Source organism: Acanthaster planci, linkage group LG06 (assembly GCF_054643075.1).
Source record: "Acanthaster planci isolate LZ-2023a linkage group LG06, COTS_SCS, whole genome shotgun sequence".
NCBI classification, from domain to species: domain Eukaryota; kingdom Metazoa; phylum Echinodermata; class Asteroidea; order Valvatida; family Acanthasteridae; genus Acanthaster; species Acanthaster planci.
This window is the reverse complement of record NC_141782.1, coordinates 9,251,415-9,264,678: the sequence shown is the minus strand read 5'-3', so window position 1 is coordinate 9,264,678 and position 13,264 is coordinate 9,251,415. Positions and strand designations below refer to the sequence as shown.

General features: G+C 40.0%; 1 protein-coding gene across 1 annotated transcript; it reads left to right on the top strand.

The window, feature by feature from the left end:
• Positions 1-1,025: 1,025 nt before the first annotated feature.
• On the top strand, positions 1,026-12,456 carry LOC110975687 (lactadherin-like). The gene is made up of 6 exons (XM_022228382.2): positions 1,026-1,339; positions 6,375-6,572; positions 8,348-8,464; positions 9,365-9,555; positions 9,782-9,917; positions 10,202-12,456. Exons 1-6 carry the CDS (start codon positions 1,276-1,278, stop codon positions 10,204-10,206), a joined length of 711 nt encoding a protein of 236 aa, XP_022084074.1. The 5' UTR covers positions 1,026-1,275; the 3' UTR covers positions 10,207-12,456.
• The last annotated feature ends 808 nt before the right edge of the window (positions 12,457-13,264 follow it).

Here is a 13,264-nt window from a genome sequence, read left to right as displayed (position 1 = left end):
AAAAACAAGATCTGAGGACTAAATTATGCAATAACATGGGTGATTGTTAATCCTACCAGGCCTTGGAGCCAGAAAAAGAAGTACGACATGACATATACGCCTAAAGTAATCTTAAAAAAAATACCTAAGGCGTCTGTTTGACTGGATCACTTCCGCCATTCGTTTATTATTCAGTGTCAATACATACAACTTCAAACTACTTCAGATATTTTGGCAACAGCAGAGTCATCCGCGCACAGTTTGATGTATGAGGCCTGCATCAAGCTGTACCCTTTGTTGTCATCCAAGTTAAAACTGTTCACGGGTTGAATTTGTTGACGAATTCTGCTCTGCTTGCACGTTGCAAGTACGTTCTCTAAAGGGGCATACTGTGGGTTTGTTAAATTGAGTGTTTCAACGTGCATCTTCTTGTTCTTTCTGAATAATTTTGTCAATATTTCGATTTTACCGTTTTGAAGGCGATTTTGGCGCAATTTAAAGTTTTTCCGCGAATGCGATCAGCATGTTCATGCCAAAACTGATTTCATCGCAGGCAGACGCGTCAGTATAACTGACATTTCAGCGCTTAAATTTGACAATTTTTTTTTATTTGTGCTGTCTTTTATGACAGTACAGTCAGTAAACAAAGTTTCCTCCTTTTCAGTAAACCAATTTTGGGTTTACTGTTTAACAGAAATTCGGTTTAATACATAAGCATGTATGCCCTCCTCTCAAAGGAGGGTGTCAAATTACTAGCAAGGGCAAGTATACAAGAAAACCGATGAAGTTTATAACATACCGTTCAGCTCTGGGTCCACTTGAATGAAATAGCGTTGACTGGCTAATTTTACCGTCGACGCAATGAAAGTCAGCAACGTTGTCATGGAAAAGAGCGAATTCTCAATCTAGCCTCGAAGGCCATAAAGAAAGATCATTAAAGCGTTATAAGGTAATTTAAATATCAAGAGACGAGGTGTGTTATGAAGCGGTTGGCTGTCGTTAAAAGTGGCTTCTGTCATGTCATTTGCAGTTCCGCAACAGTTCACCTACTTATTAGTGTTTTCTAGCGTCATTCCTCGGGTACTGTAGCTACCGCCAATAGACAACGACGTCCTAAAATATCATAGTGTGCAAGCATAAGGATGACGTTTCCTTCGCAAAGCATCCTGAATTTCCGCCAGTCTGTTATTTCATAGAGGAAGGATCAGTTTGAGCCTGGGCTAGTGGAGAATTCTTGCTTAAAGCCGTGTGGCCGATTGACTGCTACTGCTGTGAAAAACTGTCAAAGGGAAAAGAATGGATGTTAGCTGTTTTGGGATTACCGTTTTATTCTTTTTCATTGCAAGTTCATCTATGACTGGTATGTTATATTTGCTTTCGTTCTTTTAAGTACAGTATATTTGTAAGGAAAACTAAATACCTTTGGTTTTAACTTGCTATTTAGAAGCATTTTTCATTCAAGTTTACAGACTTTTACTTTTCAAATTCATAAGTAGAGTCCATTTTTGCTTTAAAAAGTTTATTTTATATAAGACCTCAGACACTCCAAGTTGTGTAAAATTTAAGTTTTAAGGAGAAATGTACTTTGAAAGTACTGGACTGAGTACTTTTCGAGTACTTTTGTCCTAAAAACTTAATTTGTATTGCAAAGTGATAGTATGAAGTCATCATTTTACTTTGTAATCTTACCTTTGTGCATGTAATCTTACCAATTCCCGTCTTCGTCAGGTTTGTTTTCTCCTAATTAGTTCAATTTTTAGTAGAAAACTTGATAATGGAAATATACTCAACTGTACACGTTTTCGGCGAGGAGCCTAATACCTGACAAACTCTTAGAGTCTTGTTAGAATATGGCATTATAATCGTCCGAAGTGAATGTTTGTGCGTCATTACTTTCAGATCATTCAGCTATTTAAAATTCTAAAATTAAGTGGTCACCTTATACTTGAAACTACGACGATTACACTTGCATAAGCAGTCACTGGGCTCGCTACGGGGGGGGCAGAGGTCTCACCCTCCATTTGTCAGTTTGGTTGTGTGGTGCTGTCGGTATGAATGGAAAAGTAAAGGTTGAAGATGTGGGATTACGTTCAAAAATAAGATTATTGTTAATCAGATAACTATTACACTCATGAAATCCGGTGAAGGTCCGTCAGCAAATCTCGATGACACCCCTCCCCTCTTTAAAATGGTCTAGCGACGCCCGTGTAAGCAATTTTGGCAAAAAGATATAGTGTCTTTACTGTCTTAATGTTACATACCAAGCAGAAGGCACACTCCTCCAAATGTACACATTTAACTGAGCATTTTTACAGTATGTTTTAGAAGAGAGAAATCCTGTTGAAATAATACAACCGTGGGGGGTAAAATTGCAATCGTGAAATGTGTCACTAATGAGGATTAAGACAAGACTTGAGGCGCAACGGGTCGTCCATTTTTATCATCATTTTCACGAGAGTACAAAGCGTACACTGGGGGAGGGGGTGAATTGGTTGCGTATGCTTTTGGAAACGTGTTAAAAATGACAATTATCATAGAGCCAACTACCACCCGAACTATTACGTGTGCATAGTTCACACAAGTTTGGGCAATGGCTGTTTCTTAACCCATCGACGGTTTTGCATGGTGTCATACTACTGGGCAATCGGAAACCGTAAATGTCGAGGCCTGTCATGGACATTGCTTTTCCTCCTTCCACTATTCTCTGGTCGTCTACTGCACATTAACAGCCATACATTATAGGTTAGAATTGGTCCTCAGGCACTACAGAGAATTCGTCATTTCATTTTATACTCTTTTAGAGGGGAAGAGGCCAGGCAAAAGAGTACAAAGGCTTCACGCTGAGGTCCACAATATAGGTAACTACCCAAGACTGAGGCGATGTTTCTGTTATGAATACTGATTTGACTAACAGAATCCGTAGCAACTATTGTACAATAAATGAAATAAAAACAGGAGCAACGGAAAAATGATAAAAGCCGTCGTTGCGGCTAGCGTTGAATCAAATGAGGGTTTTCATACAACGTAACAAGACCAATTTAGGCATTTTCATGTATGCTAGAATGTTGATAGACCTAAGCGCTCGCGTTTCTGCGCACATCTTGAATGCTGAACGTCAAAAATCATGGGACTGGAAATCCTATATTTTCTCTAGCTTTGCGTGCACCAAGCGCGGGATGATCAAATTCAATAATTATCACAAGAGCAACAATATACAAAAGACAATATACGATGAGGGCATCTTAAGCTCTTCCAAGATTCTTCTCTTATCTTATATTGTGTGTTCTACTGCAATGAACAGTGTTGGACACCTTGGCAAAATGTAGTACTTTGGCAATATTTTACATGAACGAGTAAAATCACGAGTCTTCACCTTTGTCTTCTTTGAATTTCGACTGTCGATGGTACTAAATGGTGTCCGGCAACATTTAAACTGAAACTGTCCTCAGCCAGTTTAATTGATTTTATTTTATCGCCTTTTTATAGTAAATGTTACGTTTTGATTCCAATCCTTGATTAATCTAGGTAGTCCTAAAAACATGCAGTGTTTGCATGTTTATGCATGTCACACCCCTAACATCGACAGAAGTTCGAGCTTCTAAACACTGGTATATGCAGGTTTCATGCCTAAGGAAAAACCGGTACTAATTTTGTGAAATGATTGGCCATTTTTGTCCTTCCCACGGCTTCTAAAGTGTTGGTTGCTTTGGAATCTAAACTAATGAATTAACTAATGTAGCATTCGAATATTCGTTGGAAGAAGCAATACGTTTGAAATGACTTTGTGCCAATCCGCAATAAGAATAGGATTCTCAAATAGAACAACATAATTCAAACAAAAAGACAGCAATGTTCTCAGCAGGGGAGACCGTGCAGTACAAATGCATACACTGAAAAATTGCCTGGGTTAAATTTTGCCCAAGGAAGGGTGGAAACTGCAACTACCCAAATATGGGCTGTATTAACCCTACTTTGGGTTGAGAATTATTTTCTGTTTCAGTTTTCACCCACAAAATGAGTGAATATTAACCGTAGTTTGGTTAAAACAACCCAGAAATTAATTTCAATCACCCAAAATGGGTTGAAACAACCTAAACTAAATTGGGTAGTTGTAGTTTTCGCCCTTGCTTGGTTTAAACTTTAACCCAGGCAATATTTCAGCATAGAGCTGAAGCGTAGAACTGAAGCAAAAATATGAAATAAAATGCAGTCTCATATTGGGAAACTAAAGAGGGTAAAGGCCAGCAATAAAACATGAAATTGAGCACATGCTAATGGGCCTACTTTTTTGTTTAAAGAAACTGACGAAGTGACGAACAGCAAGGATTATAAAAATTGCAATTACAGTTACATTACAGTTACATTACAGTTTCAGAAGGTTGTCAAACACACTGGCAACAACTGGAAAAGACATACACATAGAAAATATTTTTAAAAAATCCTATTTAATTATATTCTAGCAATCTTAAACTTAATAGCAAATTGGAGTTTAGTTCGTCGAGTTTGAAACTGCTTGCGTATAAACAAATTAAATTAAAAGTGCTTGTGTGTTACCATGCACACGCAAATCCCGCAAAATTGGTTGCTCTCTGCTCATAATACCAAAATACAATGTCCTAAGATTAATTTGAAGGCTCCTTTACATGAACCTTGTGGCCAGCAAATTAATTCAAAAGATCAAAAATTGAAAGGGAATGCACATAATGGCGCAAACAATACAAACCACAACAATTCCTGGGATAACCGTACTTGAGCGCAGTTTTCCACAGCCATGTGAATGTGAACAGCACTTGAATCAAACTGTATGAAAAAAAATCACTGGGAAAACGTATAACCTACGGTAAATAAGAAAAAAAAACTAACAACATGTCCCGGGGAGCCTCCAATAATTCAACCTCTGGCAATCATAATAGAAAATCTTTTTTCTATGCGAGATATTCAGTCACCTGATTGTTGACGGCCGGCGAGGACTTTACACTGACCTGAGGTGTCAAGAAACGCGCGCGCCTTGAAAGTCCCATGGCATTTTTGCGTACATTAACTTCCAAGTAGAAATACCCCAATTCGAAAATGCATGCGCCTGTACAGACATGGTATGCTTCCTAAAATAACTTTGCCCGTCATATTACGTCACATGAAAAACGTCTACAAAGTAGAGAAGTAACATACACGAGCCAGCTCGCCATTTAAAAAAAAAACAGTATTTTGGAAACAAAGCGCGATTGAGTCATCGTATGTATGGCTGCAGTGATAGGAGAGACTATTGCGCACGCGCACAGCTGTACCCAAATAGTCTGTTTCCCTTACCAGAGATTCCCTGGCATCTCATGATAAAATCCTGAGGCCTGTTTGGCTACGGCTGGAAACTACGCACGATTCAATGGCAGTGGCCGCGGTCAGTTCCCTTTAAGTCGTGTGTAAATTCCGGCCGTAGCCAAGTGATTCGGACACGGCCTTTGCTTCACACGGATCTGGGTCGCGATCTGTAGTCAAAGGGCTGGTTCGCCTTATCCGTTACACAGGTTCTGGTCGCTATCCGGATCGAAGTGAAACAAACAGGGCCTTGGGCTAGGTATCACTTGGCCCCAGACTGGGGGCCAGTCTACTGGACTCTCTGCGTATCATGGCCCCCAGTCTGGGGCTAGGTATCACCCACAGATATAAATAGATCATGAGCTTGATCTTGACAAATAGTCACTGATCAACATGCAGCCAAAGAGAGGTGGACGGCTATTCGTGAGCATTACGTTTGAGATTCCTTAGGGCTTCTGCAATTTTTAGTGTTACTTGTATCTGAGATGTGCAGGGGAAAATTATTCCAATCCCATGCAGTCTGGATGAAAAAAAGAACGTTTGTAGGTATTAGTGAACCGTATTTGGAGATATTTAGGCTTCGATTTTTTTGTATAGGTGACTGGTTGTTTAAATGCATGACGCAACATGTCAAGGGTCACAAGGAAAGCCCTGGTTGGATACTATGTTTAACTGTTCAGATATTCATTCAGGCTCTTTTATAGTGACGGTCACTTTGAAAACATGTAAGAAACTCCGAAAAACGCGTAGGAATGGAGCAACATTGTGTTGCAACAAGTAGGTCTAATAGAAAAAAAGGCCTACATGTATATCTTATTATGTATACAAACACGGCAGCAGATCTTAACTGAAAAGCTGACATTGATAAGCAGTCATTTCAGGTCACGGTAGATATGGTGGTGTCGGTATGCAATATACGCGAATTTAGGTCAATAACACCAGTAAGCCAACTACTAAGAAGTCAAACCCAACTGAACCGAACGAAATAAAGCTAAAGTCAGTTACTAATCTCAACTAAACCCAACCCTGTGTACAACGCATCGAACCAGTAATCAACTTTGGCCATACATTTCATTCAACAGAAGCCGGCCTTTCAGTCGGATGTTGTAACTTTCGTAAGATGCCCGATTCAAACTATTTGGATGAGGAGCGCTGGTTTCCGCAGTCTAACGACCCTCCCTGCGATTGTCAACACTTGCGCCTTTTGAAGCGTCTAGCGAAGGACTCGTCTTACGAAGAGGATTTCTACAAACCACCGTGGAAGACGACTCATAAGGAAGGTATATACACTACATTAGAACTTATTAGTGGTAAAGTCGATTTACCAATGTTGAGCCCGAAGTCTGGAGTCCAAGTCACAATTCACTTGTTTTAAGTTATAGAACAATCTGGCGGGTTTTTCGCTGTGCATACCTAGAATTCTGTGATTTTTCTTGACACACTTCTGTTTTTCAGATTGCTTAGGCTAATGAATCAGTGCTATGGTTCTTTTGAAAAAGTCAAGCTAGCTTTTTTATCAAAAAGAAAAACAATCCACCATGTACCTTTTGATTACAAGCAGGTATTACTTTATTACCCGATTAACCTGTACCTATACTTAACCTTTCGTGTTACGAGACGCCTACACCGCAGATCCCGGTTCCGGCTGTTGAACAAAAATGCATGCAATTTTAATGTTGCAGTTCTCGCCCGTCAAATGGGACCCAAGGCCAACTAGTTTCGTGGTGTTCATTAACTTTAGCACTCTGTTCCTGTGATATGGAAATAAGTCCACATTTTCATTTTCAAAGTTGTGTTGTCTTTTCTTTCTGATATGAAAGAGGAAATAACCGCCAAGTTATCTAGGTATGTTGTTTCGAACGGGTAGACTTTGTTTCCTTATTATAGGAACGGGTTGCTAAAGGTAATGAGCAACGATTTCGTTTTGTAAACTGCTGATGACATGCTGGCACGCTCCGATGCAGCTGCCAGATATTATCTTCAGGCAAACGTGAATTCTGATTTGTCGATCCATGGCAACAAAGAGTGTGACATGTAACTTTGTTATACCATGGTTACAGATAGTGAATTGTTATAGGTGGCAAAATGATCACATGATATGCTACAAGCGCACATGTATCATTCACACGTTGAGCGCACTGGTGATGTTGCCGGGCCACAAAAAAATGGACAACGGTGATCTTTTGATTTCTAACAGTTGATGTGTCGTGTCTACTGCGCTGTAATTGTGTAATCTTGGGTACGAGGGTGGATAGCCGCGGTGGTAGACCTACTTACGCGCCAGTTATTGTTGGAGACATACTCTTGTTGGAGGACATTGAAAACATTGTGTCTGCGCGTATGTGCTACTTTCACCGCTCCGACCATTACAGAGACCTGCAAGTCATTAACGTACGCGTTAAGTTGTGGTAGGCCTATATGCCTTCGTCCGCCATCTTTGTTCTAGACGTTCTCCATCCAATCCCCAGTCAGTGAGGAGTGAGAATGCTGTTCGCGAACAATGTTTGCGTGTTGATTCTCGTCATTCAGAAACCCGTTCTCGTGTTCGTCCAACACGAGATCGGGGTTTCGAGTACGTCCAGTGGGGTCTGGTGTGCGCTTGTGCCCGCGCAGCCGGCGATCCTGCATGCAATTTTCCATGACGTTCGTCTCACAGATTTGTAAACTTAAGTTTTTCTTCTTGGAAAACACGTGACTTGAGTCACGAGTCATCATGGTCGAGTCCGAGTCACATTTCAATTTGACTCTAGTCGAGTGCGAGTCGCGAAAAAAGTGACTTGAGTCCGACTCGAGCCGAGTCCTGGATTCGAGTCCTACAACACTGGAACATGGCCTTTTACAAATACATGTACGTGCGGTAACGGAATTGTACCCTTGTATAATGCTCTTTACCAGGTTATTTACATTCAGAGCGTTCAAACTACAGTCGCTCGATAAAATACTTCGTTTGGAAACGACTTTCCTGGACCTTGACTTTCCTGGAACAAAATCAAAAACTTGGCTGGGATTCGATCATTAAAATGTTACATTTTGTTTGTTTTTTAACTCTTTCCAGCAGTTTGTCAAGACCCATTAGGGATGGAGAGTGGAGCAATTCCTGACGATAATCTGTCAGTCTCTCACGTTGGTCATACTGGTTTTGGTCGCGAGAAATCTCGTCTTAACACGAAGGGTGAATTTATGTATTTTTATCTATCTTGAATAAAAAAATAGAGGTTGAACCACTCTGATCAGACCCAACCAATACCCATCCCAACTTTGCCCCAACCTACTCTAACTTATAACTCAAGTCATCCATTACCCAAATTCAAACCAAATACAACCAAATTCAATACCCAACCCAACCTATAGCCTTATTCAACTCATCTGTTACCCAAAATAAAACCAAAAACTACCAACCCAATCGGGTACCCAATCCAACGTGTAGGGTTTAAGCAATTTTTTGTACCCACTTTTTCAACACGTTTAACTCATGACATGTTTATTATACGTTTTTCTGTGGTACATGTTTCGCTTTTTGAAGTCCACTTAGCATTTCAACACATTCCCAAGCGTACAATACTAAACACATCATGGTTATAAATGTCAAAAAATGGGTACAAAACATGTGTTTAGAAATGTGTTAAAACTCGAAGCGTTGTTTTTACGGTGTAGCTCCAATCTAAACTCAACTCGTAACTTAAAACCAAGCCTAATCAAACACAATCGAGTATCCAACAAAACTCATTCTACCCCAAGTACCCAACCCAATAATCCCTAACCTAACCCAACCCAGTCACCTAATCCAGCAAAATCACCCAGTCGAACCCAACTCAATAATCCTGCTTCAGCACTTTGTCAGGGATGTGGTTAAAATAAAACGTTTGAAATATTTCGATGCTTATAGCTTCGTAAAAATTGACAATTCTTGAGGTCCAAATTTTGCGAAATTGGAGTTAGAATGTTGAACACAGATCACTCCATAAACCCGACGGGTTAAGATGATTGGGTTGATGGATCTGTTCTCGGTTGTTTGTTTGTTTGTTTTTTTGTTTGTTTGTTTTTCTCCCTACATCGATATGGCCTCTTCTAGGTGCTTGGTGTCCCGAACCAATAGATACAAATCAATGGATCACCGTAGACCTTGGAAACAAGATCACAGTCAGCGGACTCATCACACAGGGGCGGCACCACAGTGATGTTTGGACCAAATCATACCGAGTGCAGTACAGCGCTGATGGAACAAACTGGAACTATATCACAGCCAGTGGAAGTCCCAAGGAGGTAAGCACGCACCATAGGATCCAACACTTACAAAATGGGTGTATTTTCCTGTAAAGAGCCGTTCGTGAAAGAGCCGTGGGGGCCGTTGGCACAGTGCTTACACGTACTTGCAAGGATTGTATAAATTAATTAAATTAAAACCTATCAACGTTTCAAAACTAGTTTGCAAAGTCTGTTATCATGATTTCTGAGGTTTTCCCATTATTGTTTTCATTGGTCGTTAAAGTTTCAGGGTAACAGTGACAACGACTCTCACGTCACTGTCATATTCCCGGAGCCTCTACAAACACGCTACGTCAAAATTGAGCCTCGGAGCTGGCAAAGGTATATTTGCATCCGGTTCGAGCTGCTTGGTTGTAGAGGTAAGCTTTTTTTCGGTCATTTTTGATAGGGAAATTAATTGAAGCCGCTCAAAATATCACTGGTGTACTCGAAGATTTTCACTACTCGGTAAAAAACACTTGCGGTTGATGGCGAATGTGACACTCTTTCATGAGCAAGAAATTGGAAGGAAAACACTGTGACCGGTCCAAATAAAGTTCGTCCACTTGGAATGAATTATTCTTTGTCGGTGTTATTAACTCCCTGATTTTTCTGCTTTCAACGTGACTTGTTTCGCTTTCTGAATTCCTTTCCTTTCTGAAAGCCTAAACACATATGAGAAGCGCTGAATAGTACAACGCATGAGCGAAGGGAACGAGGATGACTTGACCTCAGTTAAGTCTCAACAACTTTTAAGAATTACTTTAGATACTTGGAAAAATTAACCTTCAAGTTATGTGAAATAAGACTTATGTATGTAGGCCTATGTAAGAATGGCATGGCACTGTATTATATTGTTTCATTCTGAGTATTTACGCTTTAAATAGAATTCTTCAACGTGGTCATTATTGTACAGGCCATGTATTTGCTCACTTTTCGTTTGTCACATGCTTTATGAATATAGGGAGCTGCATTTCAGGCTGGTTAGTTAGTGCAAGGCTAGTCCAACCTCGTTCCCGTAGATACGATCTTGCCGCGCCATGTTGGTTCCCACCATCTCTGCGCGATCTAACCCCTGGTATTGTATATATGCCTAATTTAAATATCCTACTGTTGGTGATATTGGGTTAAATACTGTAAGGTGCGTTCGAGCGAGCTACTCGCGTTTACACTAGTATACTCTGAGCGCTTGAACGGCTATAGTGCGATCCGAGGGTCTGCGAGAGTCTACTCTCGCTTTAGGGGGAGTATACTCCTGTACCCGAGTGTAATGCGCACGCATCCTACTCGTGTTAACAGGATCGGAGTAAACGCACGAACGCACCCAAAAAGTGCGGTGGCACCACTCTCACTCGCACATTTTTGAGTTTGACGCGCCTGCATTTAGCAAATCATTAATTTCACTTATTAGTCAAAGAGGCATGTAATGCGCGTATACTACCTATTTATGAGCTGTACCACCATAAAAATGGCTTTTAATGCTGGTTGTCGAATTACATTTTTTCGAAGTTTTAATCACAGTAGATTAAATTGTCGCAACGGTAATGGCTTCTAATTCTGACTGTCGAGTTACACTTTTTCAAGCTAAATCATTACGCATCAAATTGTCGACATAAGATCACAGAGACAGCGATTAAAAGGGTCTATTTTCCGCACGGCTTTTCTGAATGCACTTTTATGTTTCATCTTACCGTATTTGCAATGATTGTGCTGTATTTAAAAAGGCATTCTAGTGTTTATTGTTTTGTTTTGGGGGGGTTTCATGCTGATACAAATTTGAATATTCATTAGAAAACTGTGGCTACAACGCCATTGCTGAAAGGCCCTCAAAATAGTTCGATAAATTGTGCAAAAATAACTAGTGGTATTTTTTGGTATTTTGCCTTCCAATTTTTTCCTCTTTCTTGGTTGATTCAATGTTGTGCAAGAACTTTGAAATAATATGGCAACAATCAATCATTTCTCAGAAACATTTGAACGAGCAAATTGTAGGTTGGCAACATAAACAGAAAACATGTAAACTGATCGTTGCGTTCCCTAAATGACATCACAGCAAAAGTACCTTCATTCAGCCGGAAAAGCATGGACAAATTTCAAATGTTTAAACAATGCGATTTTCAAAACACTTCACCCCAAAAGGGCGCTGAATTGTTTCACATAAAAGACTGTACAGTTGCACGAAACGTGCATCTATAAAGAATTTATCCTCGGAAACTTTGAGCGTCAGGAAGTAGCACAGGCATCATGCCTCAAGCCCCAACCCCTAGGGTGAATGTAAAATAATATTGAAACCTGGGAGATTGAGCACTGAGGATGGAGTTAATGAAATTTGGGGGTGAAAATATAAAAAATGAGACTAAAAAATGATATTAGATAAAAAATGAAAGAAGTGAAAAAAGGGCAAAATGATGAATGGCTTTTCCGTGGACTGATTTCTAAAATGTTAATTAAATGCTCACTTTAAATTACCTTAGTTTGTTGGATGTTTAAATCGATAACTTAAGTACCTTGTTTTAAATGAGATGTTTCAAGGTATCTGGCTGTTAATTTTTATTTTATTCAACGACGTTGATTCAACAATGTTTTACAGTTCTGTGTTTTTATGAATCCTAAATCATGCCAAGCTTTTTTGGTGTATAAATACAATTTTGAAACCCAGACGTGATGTCTAGGGTACACTAAAATCCTCGTGAATTCGATTGTATTCTGCTCTTGTCACCACTTTTCGCCAAATCTCAGTTTTGTGTCCATACCTGGCTTTGTCTCATATTACTGCCAAATGTAGGAATTTTACTTCAATTTTAACATTTTTTATGTAGTTCGACCATGAGCCGCCTATGAGCACCGTGGGTGTCAGAGACAAAGCCCAAGACACGATGTCACAAAGGACTTGACAATGACAAGGGACATTTGCCTCTAATGAAGACCTTTGTTTCTGAATAAAATTGGTCTCTGACAAAGGAATTGACACCCCTTGACTGCGGAAGCTGTTGTAGATTGGAAAATGCTAGTCTTTGATGAAGCTTTAAGGTATGATTCACAACATTCTTTCAGCCGTCCTGCGTCCGACATCTTGTCGTTAATTCCTTTACTGTTAACAAAAAACAAAGGTAAGTACAAAGGCAGAGTAGCGTCACTAACTAAAACGTTGTGTAGGTCTTTTCTACAAAGGTTTCTTTTCAGTCTTTGGAAAGAAAAACAGAAGAAAATTTTATTCCATCCCACTGTGTGCTGTGGGGATAAGTGGGAACGTGACATTCCGCGAATTTCGATTGATAAAAAACATCGAAAGGACTGCATCCTTGCTTCAACAAGGACTTGGGTCGAGTCATCGTCATATATTAAAGATATCGTAATATAACGCAAAATGCCTGCCCTTGTGTAGTTTCCCCTTAATTCATTATGTGGATGTGCGTTCAAAACATGACACGTTCTACTGGCAGGAGTTTCATCAAACTTTAATTTACCTCCGCTTGAGAAAAATCTAGTCGGTAATGAAACCCCTCGATACCTTGTTGCCCTAAAATTGAGCCTCGCACAAAATCGTACTGACGCTGTTGTACTGACAGCGCAACAATACCAGTTGGCCTTGTTCTTGATGCATACACTATTGATGGGAGTTTCAAGTTCATTGAAACAGAGGCTGAAAGGGCAAAAGCGAAAGCAGGGAATAAACTATGGTTAGTGTCATAGGCCTACATGCGCCCGCTGTAGACTTACAATGAAA

Bases quoted from the DNA above. Each gene is read 5' to 3' on its own strand.
- LOC110975687 (XM_022228382.2), top strand. From the start codon at position 1,276: ATGGATGTTAGCTGTTTTGGGATTACCGTTTTATTCTTTTTCATTGCA. The intron at 1,340-6,374 runs GTATGTTATATT...TTCATTCAACAG, and splicing joins TGCAAGTTCATCTATGACTG to AAGCCGGCCTTTCAGTCGGA. The intron at 6,573-8,347 runs GTATATACACTA...AACTCTTTCCAG, and splicing joins GAAGACGACTCATAAGGAAG to CAGTTTGTCAAGACCCATTA.